Below are 21,753 nucleotides of genomic sequence, written 5' to 3' on the forward strand. Positions count from 1 at the left end.
TAAAATTTCAAGGTCGCGTCATGGCAATACCGTCACGTCATGGAGTAAGGCGATTATTTTGGTATTTTGAATGCTGCAAAAGAAGTTTCAATTCTCACTTTAGTGTTAGGGTGCGCACAACCGGGCTACCGACCACAGCCACTGGTGGCCAGGGACAGCCACTTCAAACTTTTTGACGTGACAACGTCTTATAATTCGATAGAGCCGGCTGCACGCACGAAAAAACATGTCTCATGCGGCGTTACCTCGCTCTGAGGCGTTCCATGTAAGGCTTGAAGTGCAAGCGAGAGCGCGGAACGAGCGACAAAGAAGCACAAACGGCCTTAAGACGACAACGTCACGTTCAACTATCGTCAGTAAACCGACTTTACAGACAACCAATTTTTTTTCATGTTTTAAGTGGCTGTCGCTAGCCACTATACTATTGCCATGACGCGACCTCGAAATTTGCACTTTATTATATTTGTGTCTATTTTTTACTATTGTACATGTGCGTTGTAGATATTTATACAGGGTTTCCCAGGAATGGTGGAAAGTAATTAATCTAGTACTCGCGTGAGCGCGAGAGGTAATAGGGTATAAACTCAAAAAATTTGTGAAAGAATAACAAACATCCATCCTCACAAACTTTCGCGTTTATAAAATTAATAGGATAACCGTTAGGAAGGAATTAGGACGAAATCTGCAGACGTGATGTCCATAAATGCGAGAAGAATTGTATATGTATATCTTAATCTATACTATAAAGCTGAAGAGTTTGTTTGTTTGAACGCGCTAATCTCGGGAACTACTGGTCCGATTTGAAAAATTCTTTCGGTGTTAGATACCTCATTTATCGAGGAAATCTATATATCATCACGCTACGACCAACAGGAGTGAAGCCATGGGGGTGAAACCGCGCGGAGCAGCTAGTTTATTATATAAATATATTTTAATTTTATTTAAACTGGCGTAGATTGCGAGCCCTTCGGGATAGAGTTTTGACTTTTGACGGCTCGGGATTGTCTCACACGCAGCCTCCGTTAGGAGGCTTTACCCTCTTCAATAAGTTGTTAGCGTCGCCGTTATACGGTAGGGTCATTAGGAAGGCGAATCGCCCTGTTTAAGATTTTTAGACATTTTGTTTGAAGGATACGGATTTTCAGCATCTGATGATTCGTCACTCGACTCGTTTTGTAGTTTTTCGAGCCCGGCCACTTTGCAGGCCGGGACGGAGGGGAACGGGAGCAATTCGAACTCTATTTACTTAAATAATGACGATTCGAAATTGCTACTAAATAGTAGTAGACTACTATTGAATAAATGAATGTTTGAGTTTGAGTCTATGGGGGTGGTGGGAGGCGCAATTTGCGTGTGGAAGTGGTAATGGGAAGTTGGGTGAGGTGCTTTTTACAACGAAGGGGTAGGTGTGGCGTGGACGTGGGGCGATAGAGCGCGTTGATGTTGGGGGCGGGGCTTGCGGAGGTGGGGGGGGGTGTGGGAGGGTGCACAGAGAGTGCGTGGGATAGAGTTTTGAAGATGACGAAAGGTGACCCCATTGCCCTCTCGCACACGCACGTTCTAGATTATCCACTATTTCTGGGATACCCTGTATAATATGTCAATGTTTATGCTTTAAATATTATAATTGTTATAATATTTCCCATATTTGCCCACGCCAGACGCGCGAACCAGACAGACAGACACTGATCGAGCGTATAGTACAATTGCAACGGGCGGCCGCCCGCCGAGCGGAACGCTGCGAGTTCCTCGAGGAACACTCCCGGCAGCTCACACACGAGCTGCGGGGCAAGGCCAGGTTGTTGCGGCACTTGCTCGCCTCACTGCCCGCGGGCGCTGTGGCCTCGCAGAACAGTGATCGGAACAAGGTGAGGGACAGACAGACAGACAGACAGACAGACAGACGGAACACTCCCGGCAGCTCACACACGAGCTGCGGGGCAAGGCCAGGTTGTTGCGGCACTTGCTCGCCTCACTGCCCGCGGGCGCTGTGGCCTCGCAGAACAGTGATCGGAACAAGGTGAGGGACAGACAGACAGACAGACAGACAGACAGACGGAACACTCCCGGCAGCTCACACACGAGCTGCGGGGCAAGGCCAGGTTGTTGCGGCACTTGCTCGCCTCACTGCCCGCGGGCGCTGTGGCCTCGCAGAACAGTGATCGGAACAAGGTGAGGGACAGACAGACAGACAGACAGACAGACAGACGGAACACTCCCGGCAGCTCACACACGAGCTGCGGGGCAAGGCCAGGTTGTTGCGGCACTTGCTCGCCTCACTGCCCGCGGGCGCTGTGGCCTCGCAGAACAGTGATCGGAACAAGGTGAGGGACAGACAGACAGACAGACAGACAGACAGACGGAACACTCCCGGCAGCTCACACACGAGCTGCGGGGCAAGGCCAGGTTGTTGCGGCACTTGCTCGCCTCACTGCCCGCGGGCGCTGTGGCCTCGCAGAACAGTGATCGGAACAAGGTGAGGGACAGACAGACAGACAGACAGACAGACAGACGGAACACTCCCGGCAGCTCACACACGAGCTGCGGGGCAAGGCCAGGTTGTTGCGGCACTTGCTCGCCTCACTGCCCGCGGGCGCTGTGGCCTCGCAGAACAGTGATCGGAACAAGGTGAGGGACAGACAGACAGACAGACAGACAGACGGAACACTCCCGGCAGCTCACACACGAGATGAGCTGAAAAGGTGGGTTGGATAGTGGATAAGAGGGTAAAAGAAGGAGGGATAAGGTAAGGGGTGGTGCAAAAGGTTCAAAGGAGCGCTTAAGAATAAGGTATACAGGGTGGCTGGTAATTCGACGTGATCCTTCAAAGGGGTTATACTAGAGGTCATTTGCAACAAATTAATAATTAAAAATTAAATATACTGTGAGTTATTTCATTTGTTTTTTTTTAATGTGAGTGAGATTCCGTGCTTTCACAAACGGCACTCAGTAATATAAAAAAAATGTGTGCGTGTAATAATGTACACGTAAGAAGTGAAACTTCTTTATGACCTTATTTTTCAAAAAATAATTTACTATATGCAACTTTACAGAAATACGACGCATCACGCGTGGTAGGGATAAGAAAAAAATGGCGCGTAATGGAAAAATGTCACGCGTAACGAAAAAATGTTACATTACATTTTTTTCCAACCCCGATAAAGAAGTTTCACTTCAATAAATTTGTGGAGATTGTTTTTAACAATTGTAATAATTACCAAAATGTGACAATTAGGTACTTTAAGATTTATTATGATAGAATTTCTTAAATGTAATGCTTGAGGTATAAAGCTAAGGTTGTTTTTTCCATGCTCGCTGTAGTTAATCAGGAAACTGTCAAAGGTATTTTTATCATGTATATTTAGATAAGTAGATTTGTATCATATGTTTGTTTCATCTCGATACGTAGTGTTCACCATTGGTTCATTTCATTTAGTATATTCTATAACATTTTATGCAACGACATCTAGTTTTAGTAACGTTTCTACCACTACGTCTATAAGCCATATTTCAAAGTTTTCTGCATTAAGTCCTTACCCGCCAAATTTAAACATTTTTGCATTCAATTTTAAGTAAGAACAACACTGTTTATAGTTATTAGATTTTAAAAAAATGTCAATTTTAGTCAAAACTGAAGTTTTTTAATAAAAAATGAAGATCCTTACCATTCAAGTTTCCAGTTTGTTGAGAAAAATTAACATTTTTATTTTTAATGAGAATAAAAAAAAAATCATGAAATGTTTTTTTTTTATGTAAAAATAATTAAAATTAGCTTTGAATTCTTCAATTTACAATATCACAAAATTACTCATAGATTTGTAGGTATTTGATGTAATACAAAATATTCTTAGACTTTGTTGATGTGTGTATGTGAATACATATGGTTATATAGCTGTCTCTCTTTAACCAATACAATTTGGTGGTTATAGAAAGAGATAGCGCGTCTTGGCGGTGGAGCAATGGCGGCAGTGTGGGGGGGAGATCCAAACGGCATTTCTCTGGAACTATCGCTAGAAATTAACAAGAAATTACAAGCTGTTTTGGAGGACACACTGCTTAAGAATATTACGCTTAAGGTAAGATTATTATCCGTTTTATTCTATTAAATCTGCTCCTACTTGAGATATCTTGTACATTTTCTATTAAAAATCCCCCATATTCATGGTAAACTAGTACTTATATAAATTTATAAAGAATAGAAAAAATTCGATCACGAGGCGGGACTCGAACCCGCATCCTTTCGCGCCAAACCGTGGCGGATGCCTGACCAACTCAGCTACTTGTGAATAGTTAAAGTTTTGTTATCCAGACACTAAAAATCATTAAAATTTGTTCAGCCATTCTTTAGTTAAGTAAGTAATATCACGACTATCTTTTATTCAAATATGTCACATAGCTATAGAATTTCTTCACTTTTTAAAAACGAGCGTTTGTGCTGAGACACCTATCAGAAGCGAAACTTCTTTGGCAAGATTCAAAGATACCAAAATCGTCGTCTTACTTCCTGACGTGACGGTATTGCCATGACGCGAACTTGAAATTTTACTCTCAACGCGTCTATAGAAGTTTCACTTAAAACATCGAAAAATAAACTAAAAATGTCGGCTTTCCAAAAACAGAAATTCTAAATTTTTTTTATATATTTTCAGGAAAACATTGACACGCTAGGAGAAGAAATAGCGAGGTTAAAAGGCAAGAAAAATACGGAAACAAAATGAATTATTACATTCCAAGTGTTAAAGGCTATGTGAATTTAAAATTGTTATTTTTATTGTGTCATCAAAAAATTTATCAAAAATAGTATTCAGAGATTGGAATTAAAGTTTTGGAGGGTGAGAATTAATATCCCAGTGTAAAGAAAAATACTTACAAAAAATCCTACTTACTACAAAATATTTCAGCGAAACAGCCAGGAAAGGCATATTATAACTATAGTTTTCTTTGAAATCTATTACAGAAAAAAAATTATTTCAACGTGCATATTGTATGTGAATTTATTTCATAATAAATCGGTTAAATGGTATATATGAGTAGAACATAACCTCATACTAAATTCAAAATGGCCGCCTCAAGAGGGCTTAAAATAATTATTCTATACTTAAGTGCTGATTTTTCAATCCTCGGTTAAATCTTATCCGTCTAATAAAGTACTACACAATAATATACAGATGTCACCTAAAAACTGTCAAAAATTGGGCAAGTAACACATTTTTGAAATTGTCGTTTAGTACGATAATCGATGAATAAGTTTTAACCAAGGATTGAAAAATTGGCCCTTAAATGAAAAGATTTAGTTTAAAAAAATATATAAATTGACAGTATTGTTACACCTTTTTCTTTTTGAGACGAAGCGGACATTTAATTTTCTAAAATACAAACAAAAAAATAGATATTAGATAAGTCAGTACCTTTAATCTTTATATTTTAGTTATTATAAATGCCATTTTTTATTTCAAGTGCTCATATCTAAAACCTATACATTTATACATTCTAGACATTTATTTTTAAGCTGTGTAAGTTGTCTGATAATCTGTGTTAGATTTAATAATTCCCAAACAATATAAAAAATACTGATTTATTTTTATTATAATATCATCAGATTTTTTGTTTTCGAAAAATTATAAACACTCCCCTTATATTAATATTTTTTAGCTAGAATATTTTTTGTCTTAATAATATCCTGACGACTCTTTTAAAATAAAAAAGAACAAAATTTATGCTAAGTTCATTTTGAATTTAAAACCTAAATGTACCTGAACAATGCTTCTTTTAAAAATACGTATTTTTGTTATTTTTATTGCAGCTTTTCATTTTCATTTTCTTGTAATTTGATCTCTTATAAATTACGTGATAAATTTTGTAATTATTGGACAAAATCATATTTAAAATAGTTACGGCTCCGGAAATATTTTTATTAAATACTCTGAGTTTTTGTTACTAAAATAAGATTTTTTTTCCATTATGTCAGTTTTTCCGACGTACATATTAAATAATTTTTGGCGTTTATGCATTCGCAGTTATCATTTAATACTATAGTACAAAGTAACAACTTCATTGTAACTCTATTTATTATAAAACATAGACCTAAAACGTCCAAAGATAAATGAAATAATATATGTATATAAATAGTTCAGATGTAGTATGGGAACATATCGTATATTGCAATAGAAATAAGAAATATTATTCTTAATTCGAAAAATACACATAGATTTTCTTAAAATATATTTTTTTTTCTAATTTTATTTGATATTTCTGAAAATTACCAAAATACAGTTCAAGACAATCGAAATAATCATGTCGTCTCGCTTACACATTGATAGTGGTAGACCACACATTGATAGATCGATAGATTAGATAGATCTACTATCTCTATCGCACTCATTGCATAAGAATTGGCGCCATCTTTAAATTAATTATAATATTAGGAACGTTTAATTGCAAAAAAAATCGACAAATTTAAAATGTATTTTGTTTTGCATAAAGATGAAAAATATTGTGAGGAAATTAAATTTATAATTTCTGTCAAAATTATAGTTGAAGCATGTCGCAATACGAATATGTAAAAATGTGATTATTGTTAATTTTTTTTATTTCGTACAAAAACTACTGAGCGCTATCAGAATATGTCAAAGCATTAATTATTGATGAACTGATTTTTCGGAGGCTGTTTGTAAAAAAATGTATAAATAATTTCTCTATGTTTTGTAAATATTTTTTTAAAATTTTTCACGTTGAAACTTAATAATTCTTTTCCATACCTAATTATTATTTATTGTAATTCCAAGGAAAAGTATTTAAAGAAATGATTCTACTTTATTCCTTATATAACATTAGTCAGTTTCCCAACTTGCTGATAAAGTCAATGATACTGAATGAAACTCAGAACTTTTTGACTTAAATTTTCATTGAGTCATTTTAACTGACAGATAAGCTATTCAGAACATATCCAGAAGTTGCGAAACTGACAGTTTAAAAAATGGCTGCATTACGAAATTTATGAACACAGTTTTATGTAGTGTTCGATTGACAAATTAGAGCGGCCGTAAACGGGCAGCTCGAGCAGTGAACGGCTGAGTGACGTACACGGACTGCTCGAGCTGTCGCTACAAACCGCGCAGTTGACGGCTTGAAGCGGTCGCGACTGCTCGAGCAGTCCGTGTACGGCAGTGAATGAATGTCTATAGTTCACCGCGCGGTCGCGGCTTCAAGCCGTCGGTCTCAACTGCTTGAAGCGGTCCGTGTACTGCCGCCCTAAGTCCTGTTTCTATATTTTAAAACTATTTTCTGATTTTGGATATATGTACTTGAATTTACAAATTACAACATTAATTCAATTCAACTAATTGCACCTAACTTCTTATTATTACAAATACTACTTGTTTTAAATTATAGAAATGGGCCGACAAAAATTAATATCGCAAAATATGTTTAAGTATTAAATATGTACAATAACTTAGTATTCAACTTATTCATGTAACAACTATATATAAGTATTTATTCCTGTGTCTGTGTGCGTTCTCCATTATGTAAAAATTGTTTAAACAAATATTAATTTAGAGTGTATCAAAATGTTGGCTGGTAATAATTATATGTTATGGTGTTGTGTATGATAATCGAAAATTAAATATATTTTCAGCATTTTTTGTGTTTTATTTCTTACTAGCTGTTGGTTTTAGTGTGATGATATATAGCCAGCCTTCCTCGATAAATGGGGTATCTAACACGGAAAGAATTTTTCAAATCGGATCAGTAGTTTCTGAGATAAGCGCGTTCAAACAAACTCTTCAGCTTTATAATATTAGTAGTACCTATAGAAAATAATAGATTTAGCCCTTTCTTTGGTATCACCATATTAAAGTATAAGGTAATATGTATATAAAAATTGATTATATTCTGCAGTGCAGTCAAATTCAAACTACGCTATTATTTATAGATGTATATTCTCTCTAATATCTATCTTTCACACATAAGCAGCTCACTGCCGAAATCGTGGTTAAATTTGACATAAATTAATCTTAGTCTCGAATCTCGATTCAAACTCAAACATTGATTTATTCAATTAGACCTCAATTCAATTTTCAGATTCAATCAGATCTAAGTAGTAGAAACTAGAAGCACTGGAATCGTCAAAACCACAGGTCAAAACATATTTTAAATTTACCACCGATTCGAAAAGCTCTATATAAGAAGTAGAACCGGCAGGTCTGTGGTTGGGGTATTATTATATGTAATGAAATCTTAAATTTTCTAATAATTGTCATTCATGTCACATTTTTAAAATAACGCCATCTATCGGAATTTATAAATTTCGGAATGGCTCAAATGCGAAACTTATGGAATCTTTCTAGCATCTTTCTAGGGAATGAGTTGTCCCACTCCGGTTAAAAGTAATTTAAAAGACATATTATCACTTTCTAGATTTCTGACAATACCCAGACACTTAAAACATTAAAGATATTTTATGATCAAAATAAAAAACTAGATGGGCACTCTAAAATTTGATTCGTGTAGGCGGGCGAGCAAGAGGAGAATAATTAAAACCATACACTTTTTTATAAGTAGAATTGTGTTGGCCCGCCTATCCTTTTGATACATTAACCACGTATCAGACTGAAATAACTGATTCATATGAAAGATATACTAGGTAATACTTTCGAGTTCATACACTGGAAATTTTTCACGATATTAGCACAGTTCAATAATGAGCTGTTGTCGCCTTCGACCTACTTTTAAGTATTCTGTCAGACACTAAGTAAGTGAAAATGGAAGTTATTTAGAAATTGAGGTTAACATAAAATTATTTATTAGTCTTGTCAGTTGTAGACTAGATTGTAAATTGTAATTTATCTAGGGTGCTATTTTAATTAGCAAGTTAGCAACTTTATTTATTAAAAAAAATATATATATGAAAGGTATACTTTCGAGTTCATACACTGTAACTACGTAGGTACTATCGCTTTGTTTCACGATATAAGCACAGTTCAATAATGTGTTCACCATTCTCGAGATTTGCGCTTATCAACACACATTTTAGCGTTCATTTTTATTTTATAAGAAGATTTGAAGACTATAATATCAAATTCAATTTCTATAAGTATTTGCCAAAAATGCATATGTACCACAAATGGTTTAAAAATAAAATACTTTATCTAAACTTATTTGAAAAATTAAACTCCCTTTCTTAGTAGGTATTATAAAGCGGAAGAGTTTGTTAGTTTGAACGCGCTAATCTCAGGCACTACTAGTCCGATTTTAAAAATTCTTTCGGTGTTAGCCCATTTGTCGAGGCAAGCTATAGGCTATATTATATCATCACGCTACGACCAACAGGAGCGGAGCAATGCGGGTAAAACCGCAGGGCACAGCTAGTACACTATAAAAAAGGGGTATTCCATAAAATAAAACACACCAAACATTATAAAACTTTATTGCCACTACATCGTATAAATAAAATAAAAGACGAATTATTATAAACACATTTATTGGTCTAGTCCAGTTCGAATTCAATAATATCGCCGAGGTCAATGTCCCCGTCACTATCGCTGCTGTGGTTATCCGCTTGCTGTAAATTTGAAAAAAAAACGATATTAATATTTAGTTTTATAGCAATGAAAAGCTTTATTTATCGTTTTTAATCTATACATATAATAAAATCGTAGGAAAGTCAAATATGTATATTGAATATTAAAAATAAACTTGGGGTGTGATTTAAAATCGCCAAAAGTTTTTTGAATTTTTGTCTGTATTTATGTCAGGGCTAAACTCAAAAAGTACTGCATGTATTTACTTCAAATAATGATTTTGTACTGTACAGCATAGTGGCGCTTTGGCATGACTGTAAGCCACTGTTCTGGAAATAAATAAATGTGTGCGAGTATGAGATGTGCGTGTGTGTTTGTCTGTTGTGTGCGTATGTGTGCGTGTTTTTTTATTGAAGTGAAAACTTCTTTAGCGGCGTTGAGCACTTTTTTAATAATGGGTATAAAATCTTAAACTCGCGTCAGGACACGTGACTTGATCGAAAAAGCGTAAGACGGATGGATATCAAACATGCTCAAGGTTAATAATCAAGTTTTCACTTCTGCCGGCACTCCCCCAGTGCAACCCGTCTTCTTTCTTATTTATTTGTGTGTTTGTTTTTCAACTCACCCTGCGCCGCCGTCGCCTGTTGGGTCTCTGCGGCTCGTCCCGCGAGCTGTCCCCCGAGCTGTCCCCGCCGGCGAGCCCCATCACCGCATTGCGCAACAGACTTGACGCTACTGGGAGATTTGTGGCTTGTAAATTACTTTTTTATTGGAAACTTACTAGCTGAATTTGATATTTTTGGTTTAATGGCATTCAAATGCTTTATAAATATAAATTTATAAAGAATAGAAAAATGCCATCACACAGCGGGACTCGAACCCGCATCGTTTCGCGCCATTCCGGGGCGGATGCCTGACCAACACAGCCACTACTCTTCCTAATGTATGCGTTGGCAGAGTTTTGCTTCAGACAACTTTTGAGCGTGATTGTGAATCTTGTTGTTTATTGTACATCAATGCAAGTGTCACTTAGCCACTGACACTTAAGCGCGTCACACACGGTGAAGATACTATAATATTTTATCTTAAGATACTGTAATATTTTATGTTATAGTATCTTAAGGTATCCGGTATCAGCGTTCTGACCATCATTTTTCTTTTTGTCATTGCGTACTAAGACCCCTGTAGAACCGACATCCTGTTACAAATGACCCACAAAATTTCGGGTCCGGGACCGGATACCTTAAGATACTGTGATATAAAATATTACAGTATCTTAAGATAAAATATTATAGTATCTTCACCGTGTGTGACGCACTTTATTGAGTTAGTGCAATTTGATTAGAGGCATAATATGATTAGTGGCATCCGGTATAAGCTATTTATATTTTTAGCTAGTCAGCGTGGACAGATGGGACAGCAATGTCTTGAGACATTGGAGTAAAATCCATGTCTCAAGCACATTATGATTTAAAATAGTATTGTTAATAATTGTGTAATTTTAATACTAACATAGTTTTTAAGGTAACAAGATACCTACTAACAGTTATATAATTATTGCAATTATCTGAAATAAATCAAATAAATATAAAAAAACATAAATAAATAAGGTCAATGCGTTTCACATAAATAAAGTAAAACATTTATCAATATAAATGTACTCACAATCGTCATCATTGTCGGATCCGGAGTCCGATCCGTCGTCGTTCTCCGATCCTCCGGCTAGCTCCTCCTCGTCGTCTTCCTCCTGTACATACATTATTTTAATTGATTAATTTATTTATTACTTTGTTAAACCAACATTCAGCAGTCTCTAGTCTCTACTCACTCTAACACAGTCACTTAACTCACTCATTCTCTATTCACTCTATCTCTTCTCATTCTAATTAAAAATCTCTCTCTCTCTCTCTCTACTCACTCTACTTCACCGCTTTGTCGTCATGATCAAGAAATCAGCAGGAACATATTAATACCCTTGTCGTATATTTCTTCATCACACAGAACTCTTGCACCAACCTTGTTCAAAGTCTTCTCTATTCACTATAACTCAACCCTCTCTCTCTCCTCCCCCCAACTCACTCCCACTCAACTCACCGCGTCATCATCGTGATCTCTCTTTCTGCCAACATCGTATATCTTGACACACGACTCTTGCACTTGCTCGAAGTCCCCCAAATTCTCTACGACGGATATTTGAGTGCCGTATCGGGACACACTCAGCGAGTATATGTTGCGTTTCACGTCTATGGTCGCTGAAAAATAATTTATAGTTTAGTGGGAGAAAATGGGAAAAATTACCATTTAAAGAATCAAGAAATCAAGAAATAAGGACCAAATTTAATAATTTTCCAAATCGATTCAGCGCAGCAGCACATTTAGCGAAATTAGCGGTGAACATCACTACATAGTATAAAACAAAGTCGCTTTTTCTGTCCCTATGTCCCTTTGTATGCTTAAATCTTTAAAGAGGCAACCCATTTTGATGCGGTTTTTTTTTAAATAGATAGAGTGATATAAGAGGAAGGTTTTAGTATATAATTTATTAGGTTTTAGACCAAGCCGGCGAAGCCGCGGGCGGTAAGCTAGTTTTATATATCATATTATTTTTTATTTAAACAAGTGATTATAAACAAGTATCCATAAAAAACGATGAAAATATCGATTAAAATACACAAGAAAAAACGTACACACAAACATAAATAAATAAATGAAGAAAAAACGACGCTTTATCTTAATATGTATAAATCTCGTGTCACAATGTTTGTCCTCAATGGACTCCTAAACCACTTAACCGATTATAATAAAATTCGCACACCATGTGCAGTTCAATCCAACTTGAGAGATAGGATAGTTTAAGCATGTAGGTACCACGGGCGAAGCCGGGGCGGACCGCTAGTTACACTATATACCTACCTACACGATAATTTTTCCTATAGGGTGATCCAATACAAATTTTTACTTGCGTTTTCTTTCACACAAAAATATAATAATTTTCGAACATTCACTGCCAAAAAACCACATCCCCCTTTTCGCAGTCAGTCAAAACTCACCTATACTAGAGTAGTCGTACGCGTCCAGAGTCTTAAAGCTGGTGTCGAATTGACTCCTATCTTCCGAATCTTGGTCTGAACACACTGCGTATAGCGCTGTACATGCCGGGTTGAATATTACCTGTAAATATGTATTTAATTTCATTTTTATAAACATATATCTATACTTAATATTATAAAGCTGAAGAGTTTGTTTGAACGCGTTAATCTCGGGAACTACAGGTCCGATTTGAAAAATTATTTCGGTGTTAGATAGCCCATTTATCGAGGAAGGCTATAGGCTATATATAATTATATATATCATCACGCTAAGACCAACAGAAGCGGAACCAAACGGGTAAAACCGCGAGGCACAGTCCTACTAATAATATTATAAATGCGAAAGTTTGTGAGGATGCTTTAATTACTCTTTAACGCAAATACTACTGAACCGATTACAATGAAATTTAGCACACATATAGAGAGTAACTTGGATTAACACATAGGATATAGGTTTTATCTCAGATATTACACGGGAACGGGAACTATGCGGGCTTTTCTTTCAAAACGCGGGCGAAGCCGCGGGCGGAAAGCTTATATAATTGTAAAAAATGATATTTATGTAGTACATTGACATTCCATTGTTAATTTTTGCTTGCCAATCAATTGGCGATTTGTGCTGAACAATTAATTATGTAACATATAATTAAATCTTCCAAATTTCTTGCAAAATAAATCATTTCATTTGTGTTGTGTTGTGACGTCATATGACTTAACTTGATAAAAAGTTAAGTAATTAATGATATAAATAAAGAAATATATACGTACTTCAGATTTGTCCAAAGCTGGTACAGTTCGCAATAAGTGGAACGTTCTCAAATCCCACACTTCGGTATTTGATATGACCTGGAAAGTGCAAAAGTGACAAATTATTATCATTAGTAAGTCATTTTTTAAATTTATTTTGAGAAATTTAAAATAATTAAAAAAATTATTCTCTTTTTTATATCAGTAAATTTCTTGTAACAAACTTTTTACTTGCTTTCTCCTCTTTTTTTTCTGTGCTTTTCAAATTATTTAAGTTTCAATCTGCTCGTGGAGAGAAATTCAAAAATCATTAAAATTAATTCAGCCATTCTTGAGTCATAAGTGGTTTCCAAACCCGACATTCATTTATGTTTGAATATTTTCTACAATAACTTAAGAAAAACTGGGAAAAGGGGGGAAACTCACATCCGAGTAGTTTTTCATTTTATTAGTGTAAATTCATAAATAAATATATTTAGGGCTAATTTTTTAATCCTTGGTTAAATCTTATCCGCCCAATAAAGTATTACACAATAATATACAGATGTCACCTAAAAACTGTCAAAAAGTGGGCAAGTAACACATTTTTAAAATGGTTGTTTAATACGATATTCGTTGAATAAGTTTTAACTTAGGATTGGAAAATCATCCCTTATACTAATACCACACCCCGGACACTCCATACAAAATTATCGTTTTGACAGTCTGAGTCACACTGTAGAGACTGCAAATGTGTGTGTTAACGCTTTATGGTTGGCACATTTGTGACTAGCGTTAAAAAAAAAATCGCGTTTTTCTGATGAAATACATCCGTAAACAGCACAATATCTAACAATTTTCTACGAAAAACGATAATCACAAATCGAAAATAATAAAATTACTTTAAGTCAATTTGATTAATGTTGTCAATCTTCGTTGCGTATCGTCCTTGGAGAAAAATGCGGACCATTTTTAGACTGATCGTGCGTGCGTAAGTGTTTAATTTTGGCGGGAGGCGAAGAGTGTCCGTTCTGTAGCGTTTAGCTACTATGTATTATGTATTCTGTGCTAATACATTACCTCTAATCCATTCGGATGGAACACGCCGCTGTGCGTTTGGTTCAATTTGTCGAACTTGTGTATTTCTTTTCCTGTATTCACATCCCAGAGGACGCCGTCTGAAAAATTAAAAATATTGTTAATAATATTAGAATCTTCTATTATTAAAAATAAATAAGTAAATATTTCAGGACAATTTTCACACACGGCACGATCCGATCCCATACTAAGCTTTCGCTTGTGATATGGAAACCAGATTGCTGATAAACATACATATATAATTTTAAATAAATACTTATATAGATAATTAACACCCAGACACAGAGCTAACATCTATGTTCATATTATCATTATGATGATAATAATAACGATGGTGTTTTATTTTAATGTTAATCTATACTAATATTATAAAGAGGAAAGGTTTGTAATTATGTATGTATGGTTTTCACGCATAAACTACTGGACCGATTTTGATGAAATTTGGCACAGACAATCTTTAGACCCTGAGAAAGAACATAGGCTACCTTTTATTGCGAAATATGTACCACGGGCGAAGCCAGGGCGGACCGCTAGTAAATAATAATCAAACCCACCTGACAGTACCAATTCATCGGTTGGATTAAAACACGCCCGGTTCTTAGCATACTGATTACTTATAGACGGACTCAAAGTGAGCAATTCCCTTCCGGTGCGAGTATCAAAGATGGTCGCCGTTTCACCCTTAGTGCCGATTATCCGATCATCCGACATTTTGGAGAATTCCACATATTCTTCGTTGTCTAGTTGGAATCTGTAAAAAAAATAATAATTAATTCTTCGTAACTTTTATAAGTTACGAAGAATTAAAAATTTATGGCTAAAACATATACTTTCGAATTTATTACAATCGTCACTAGCCGTTGTATTCTTCAAACTCAAACATATATTTATTCAATTAGACTTCTTATAAAAGCACTTTTGAATCGTCATTACATATTTTTAACATTTACCACCGATTCGGAAAGCAGTATCTATGGAGAAGAACCGGCAAGAAAAGTTGCTCTTTTAATTCATCACAAAATAGACTTTTAAGCTATTGCATAGCTTCTATCGCGGGCCTTGAGCGCGGGGACCGAATCGAGAAATTACGTAACGAATAAACCTCACGCTCCCCACTTCGACGGGCTCAGAGGTGTGGCTTGAAGGCATAGCATGCAATAGCTTTTCCGCGGCAGTCCCCGAGTGACACACGAATTTTTTTTAAGAAGGGCTCATTCTGACATATAAGAAAAATCATGAGCTAAAAATCTAACTCGGTTTAATAAAATGATATTATTGTATTGTCACCGATCCTTGATAAGTGTACAAAGTTTGAATTAAATCTGTCCGTTTAAAGTGGGTCAAAATCGAGTAAAGGAGTCGGTTACATACAAACATAAAGGTGAAGCTAATATAAGCATGTTAAAAATGACATACAAATATCATCACTACATAGTATAAAACAAAGTCGCTCTCTCTGTCCCTATGTCCCTTTGTATGTTTAAATCTTTAAAACTACGCACCGGATTTTGATGCAGTTTTTTGTAATAGATAGAGTGATTCAAGGGTAAGTTTATAATTTATTAGGTTTTAGACAAAGCGGGCGAAGCCGCGGGCGGTAAGCTAGTTAAGTGTAATAAATAACAAAAAACAAATAAATACATACAATTGTTCAAACTCCTTCATATTCCACAACGCTGAGAGCGTCCGCCACGTTGTCGACGAAGAAGCTAGTAATAATAGCCCGTCTCTGCTTGCCTGAAAAATACAATATATTGTTAGACGTAACTTGTGATTTAATAATTTTTTGGGTGAATAGTTGTCACTATTTCCTTTCTGTACATGCTTAGCTGTCGAATATTATAAAAAGCCGCTTTCCTTTGTCTCGTGGCGCATTCGTACGAATCGTGCCTAGGGGCACAGACGTTGTTTACCTCACTTTGCTAATAGTCGTTGACTTGCTGCGATTTGTTATCAACTACCTACATCAATTAGGTACCTAGCTGTAGAATCGCAGTACATTCTTATTACATTCAAACTAATATTTAACCCGGCCTCTCATGTAATTTCTTAAACTATATTTATTTTTTCTTTATAATGAGATAAGAAGGAAACACATTAAAAAAACATATAAATTGTTTAAAACTAAGTTCATCAGGCAGTCCTATCTTTTTAAAGCTATTTTCCTATTTTTATTAGATCGTTATAGAAATAATAAAAAAGATTACTTATAAAACTAAAAAGTCTGTTTAATTATTGGAAAGTCCAGGTAATACTGAGATGAGATCGATCAAACAAACAAACTCTTCAGATTTGTATTTTTAGTATTTTAGATAAAGTAAAGATTAATATAACATAATATTTATAATGCTTGAAAATATTATCTGTAACGTTTAAAACCCTTGTGAAAGAGATAAATAAATAAATGATTTTTTTATTATATTACTAGCTGTGCCCTGCGGTTTCACCTGCGTGGCTGGATATATAGCCTTCCTCGACAAATGGGCTATCTAACACCGATAGAATTTTTCAAATCGGACCAGTAGTTCCTTAGATTAGCTTGTTCAATCAAACAAACTATTCAGCTTTATAATATTAGTATAGATTCTGACCTGCATATGATATATGTAGGATTCGTGCACTTGATACGAATTTTCTTCGACGCCACTGAACAAGTTGAATATCCTTATATCGCCTGATGACGTCGCCGCTAGCAATTGTTGTTGTGTCGGCTGCAAATAATATAATTATAAAAAACATAATATAATATATAATATAACATATTATATACTAGGTTTCCGCCCGCGGTTTCGCCAGCGCAGTCAAAGAAAACCCCGCATAGTTCCCAAGATTGCGTCATTTTCTCGGGATAAAAAGTAGCCTATGTTCTTTCTCGGGTATCAAGATATCTCCATACCAAATTTTATGAAAATTGTTTAGGCGTGATTGAGTAACATACAGAAAGAGTTACTTTCGCATTTATAATATTAGTATGGATTTAATATTTTTATAGAACATATTTAAATTTGATATTTACTTTTATAACATTAGCCCGTAATTTTTTTAAAGTTACGGGTTCCCAAGAGGACATAAATGGCGAAAGTGTATATGTAGTGTATCGTAATTTGTAATGTACATAGAATGTGGTGTATAATTTGTAATTCTCACTGTATAACGTATATAATCAATGTTATTAAGTTTCTTTAATTTTTGTTTAACTAATATTTTTTAATAAATTGACGAATTGTGATTGTAATAAATATTTTGCTGTAATTTCCTATAATTAAAGGTGCAGAAGACCATGTACTTAAATAATTAGATGTAACAAATGTAATCTGTATCCTCTGTTGGAAATTCTAAATAAATAAATAAATAAATAAACACTTTGTGCAAATTACAATGCAGCGTGGATATCGTTATATTACCCCTATTACTTGAAATAAATACGTGTCGTGAGTTTTACACGTGGGACGCTTGTATTGTACGGTGTTGTATGTATCCCAACAAACAATTATGCGTTGGTTGCAGGCTATTTTAATGTTTAAGGTACTACTATTGATTTATAATGGATTCAGTTATCACTAAAGGTGGTTCAGTACACTTATTAAATAAGTTCAGCTCTTCAAGTTGCATTACAACTGTAAATAACGAATCACAATTTCCTTAGTAGTTAGTGTAGTATCAGTGGCTGCGTATATACTTAAGACGTTAAAGCTTGTTTCTGCTTACAACGTTAAAACCTGTTGAAAGATCTTCATTAACTCTCTTTAACTCTTATTGCTACAAATCTGCTATAACGGAGTTGCTTTTAGATCATAAGACTTTATTTCAACTTCAGTAACGTTAGCGGTTCTGCAAGGGAGTTAATTAAGAGTGTAGTAACACCAAACTCTACATACGTTGTATAACCCTTATATACAGTTTACGCCTGTTATACTAAAGGCAATCATAGGTTAAATAGTTACAGTGGTTTTGTACGATCCTTATATAAAAGGTTTTGGTGTAAGATGAATTACTTGTAACTCTGTAAAAACACCATTAAATGTTTCGAACGCTTATAGAGTTTATGCATAACCTAACCTCAAATTCTGAAAACATTTATCGAACTGAGCTCGTGAAAATATTTTTGTGTATCTTTTGTGTTTGTGAATGTATGAACTGTAAGCTGTGCATTTTCTTTAAAATGAAACCTGCGCCTGGGGTGACTTGAAGATTAGGGGTTTCATTACTTTGTAAGGAACCCTAATCCAAACATGTATAAATAAAGCTAAAATCAGTATTTTAGTCTCCACAGCAGGTAAATGTCTTCGATACGTGTATAATTCCTCTCTTATATCAACCCAAGACCGTATAATACTCTTTACCACCGGCGTTGTAGTTCATCAAGTGTCATAATTATTGATTTAAGGGAAGACTGTAACTTTAAGAAAAAATCGCCATTTTGATTACTTTCTGTAAACATAACCTAAAAATTTATTGGTACAAAATCACTTTCTAATAACGATATATTTACATTTTTCTAATTATTTTACTTAGTTTTATGTATATAATCACTAATAAAACCGAGCAACACTTGAAAATGACGTTTAAAACTATTTTAGGTTATTTGCATTTTCAAATGTTATCCTTTTATTCCTCTAATTCATAATTTTTTGAGGGCGCGTTAAAATTGAGATGAGAAACACGATACACTATCACAGTAAACTGGCAAGCGCACTAATAATTAACTTAACACTTCAAAAATACTTTAAATCCAAATCATACATTTTGTGATGAGAATATTGCAATGGCGGCATACTGTCGGCAGATAAACGAAGCACTCATTTGGACAAATAATAACTTAATAAATTAATAGAATTCTTTTTACTTTAAAGCTTTTACAATCTGATTTTGACACAGAAAACTTTTCAAATGACTTATAAGGTATCAACGTACCGGTCTTAGTTCTAACTAACACCACTATAGATATGTTATATAACTCTAGGTTTCAACTTAACTCCATTCTAAAGGCGCTATAAAGTTTCAAACTAAAATTGACGTTCTTGTAACACCTCTTACACACTTCAACTAAAGGCTTTGTAGAACCACTATATAGGGATTCATACAGGCTTAGCCTGCAAAATTTTGTGCCAAAATCGAGGGTATAAAGGTGTTATTACACTCTATAACTCTCTTATAAGAAATACGCTACCTCTTAAATATCTAAGTAGAACCGAAATACATGTCTAATAAAGCTTGTCTTAACGCATAATTGTTTGTTGGGATGTGTGGTGTGGCGTGGCATAGCGTTGCATGGCGTGGTGTGGTGTGGTGTGGCATGGCGTGACGGGAAGTAGCATGGCGTGGCGTGGTGTGATGTGGGGTGGTGTGATGTGGCTTTGTGTGGCGTAGCGTGGCGTGGCGTGGTATGTAGTGTGGTGTAGTGTGCACACTCACGTGGAACATGGTGTGCGTGAAGTACGCGTCGTCGTCCTGCAGGCGCAGCGTGCGCGCCGCGGCGAAGTGCGCGTGCGCGAGCGCGGAGTGCTGTCGCCGTGACGACGCGCCGCCGAGCTCTCGGCGCACTACTCGAGCGCATACGTTTCGGGGTTCCGTGGGGGATAGTAAGCCGCCGGTACGTGGGGATGGACACGCGTGTGGTCTGTATGAAGAGAAATGGAGGGGTTGAGTACATATAGAAAGTAAAGAACACACGAAAAACACTTTAAAAATAGGTATAAGATCGTATACTACTCTTGCGCATACGATTCTAGGTTTGGTGGGGGATAATAAGCCGCCGGTACGTGGGGATGGACACGCGTGTGGTCTATAAATAAGGGGGAGGCGTTAGGTATGCATAGATAGCAAAAATCACACGAAAGACACTTTGAATATAGGTATAAGATCGTATACTACTCTTGCGCATACGTTTCGGGGTTCCGTGGGGGATAATAAGCCACCGGTACGTGGGAATGGGCACGCGTGTGGTCTGTTTAAAGAGCAATGGAAGGGTTGAGTACATATAGAAAGTAAAGAGCACACGAAAGACACTTTAAATATAAGTATAAGATCGTATACTACTCTTGCGCATACGTTTCTAGGTTCGGTGGGGGATAATAAGACCGCCGGTATGTGTTGATGGGCACGCGTGTGGTCTAGAAATAAGGGGTAGGCGTTAGGTATGCATAGATAGCAATAAGCACACGAAAGACACTTTAAATATAGGTATAAGATCGTATACTACATGCGCATACGTTTCGGGGTTCCGTGGGGGATAATAAGCCTCCACTACGTGGGGATGGGCACGCGTGTGGTCTAAACACGGAATAGGGGGGAGGCAATTAGTAAAGTTTTGTTCCAAATATACAATTTTGTTTTTTTTTATATTTAATAATGAATATAGTATACGGACATATAACGATAATAATATATTATTATACAGGGTTTCCCAAAAATGGTGGATAATCGATTGTGTGTGTTAACTTCAAAATTTATAAATTACATTTCAAAGTTTAATACATGACAACTGTTAATTTTGTTTGGCCTTAAGGGTGGAGATTCGGGCAAAATATTCTAGAACGTACAGCTCCCACGCTGATCTACTTCTGGAGGGAGCGATTCGACTGGGAGTTCTTCTGGAAGGATTGCTTCTGAACAAAGTTACCCTACTATTAATTAATCAACTATCTACTTCTCGAATAAATTAAATGTCCCAGGGCCGATTTTTAAATGCTTGGATAAAACTTATTCGTCGAATAATGTATAAAACTACAATTTTAAAAACGTATTCTAATTGCCCGTATTTGACAGTTTACGTGACATTTTAATATTATCGTGTAATACTTTATTGGACGGATAAGTTTTATCCAAGCATTGAAAAATCGGCCCCCAGTCGAACAAATTTAATGATGATGGGGTGCAGCGTCATTCTCGAATTCAGAATCGATGGTAAATGTTAAAAATGTTATGACGATTCAAAAGTGCTTTTACAAGAAGTCTAATTGAATAAATAAATGTATCAGTTTATTTATTTATTTAAATAGGTGCACACCACAGCTGACAATTTTGACTGATTATACACACACTAGCTGCTCCGCGCGGTTTCACCCCCGTGGCTCCACTCCTGTTGGTCGTAGCGTGATGATATAACCTATAACCTTCCTCGATAAATAGGCTACCATATAGGATAACACCGAAAGAATTTTTCAAATTGGACCAGTAGTTCCCGAGATTAGCGCGTTCAAACAAACAAACTCTTCAGCTTTATAATATTAGTATAGATTTACGTAGAACAATCACATGTTGCGGCAAAATGCCATCCAAATTGTATACACACAGTATAGTTGGAGGGAAAAAAA

The 21,753-nt window shown here is 35.8% G+C and overlaps 2 protein-coding genes across 2 annotated transcripts in view; one reads left to right on the top strand and one right to left on the bottom strand.

The window, feature by feature from the left end:
- LOC149896232 (coiled-coil domain-containing protein 186-like) overlaps positions 1-6,335 on the top strand; it is a 32,214-nt gene extending 25,879 nt beyond the window's left edge. Inside the window, exons 12-15 of the mRNA XM_090117828.1 lie at positions 1,662-1,868; positions 3,322-3,342; positions 3,930-4,076; positions 4,650-6,335. Of these exons, the coding sequence (XP_089973954.1) occupies positions 1,662-1,868; positions 3,322-3,342; positions 3,930-4,076; positions 4,650-4,718 (444 nt within the window). The 3' untranslated portion in view covers positions 4,719-6,335. The remainder of the gene's footprint in view (positions 1-1,661; positions 1,869-3,321; positions 3,343-3,929; positions 4,077-4,649) is intronic.
- A 3,076-nt stretch (positions 6,336-9,411) lies between these two features.
- The window catches only part of mahj (LisH and WD40 domain-containing protein mahjong), a 43,628-nt gene continuing 31,286 nt past the window's right edge, over positions 9,412-21,753 (bottom strand). The window contains exons 24-34 of the mRNA XM_090117964.1: positions 19,853-20,057; positions 17,029-17,148; positions 16,083-16,174; positions 14,992-15,188; positions 14,420-14,517; positions 13,382-13,459; positions 12,575-12,695; positions 11,619-11,776; positions 11,190-11,271; positions 10,150-10,259; positions 9,412-9,562 (exon numbers count right to left, since the gene is read on the bottom strand). Of these exons, the coding sequence (XP_089974090.1) occupies positions 9,488-9,562; positions 10,150-10,259; positions 11,190-11,271; positions 11,619-11,776; positions 12,575-12,695; positions 13,382-13,459; positions 14,420-14,517; positions 14,992-15,188; positions 16,083-16,174; positions 17,029-17,148; positions 19,853-20,057 (1,336 nt within the window). The 3' untranslated portion in view covers positions 9,412-9,487. The remainder of the gene's footprint in view (positions 9,563-10,149; positions 10,260-11,189; positions 11,272-11,618; positions 11,777-12,574; positions 12,696-13,381; positions 13,460-14,419; positions 14,518-14,991; positions 15,189-16,082; positions 16,175-17,028; positions 17,149-19,852; positions 20,058-21,753) is intronic.

Source organism: Colias eurytheme, chromosome 29, assembly GCF_061535395.1.
Source record: "Colias eurytheme isolate Ceu_HAF_F1 chromosome 29, ilColEury1 Martin Lab GWU primary, whole genome shotgun sequence".
Classification (NCBI taxonomy): domain Eukaryota; kingdom Metazoa; phylum Arthropoda; class Insecta; order Lepidoptera; family Pieridae; genus Colias; species Colias eurytheme.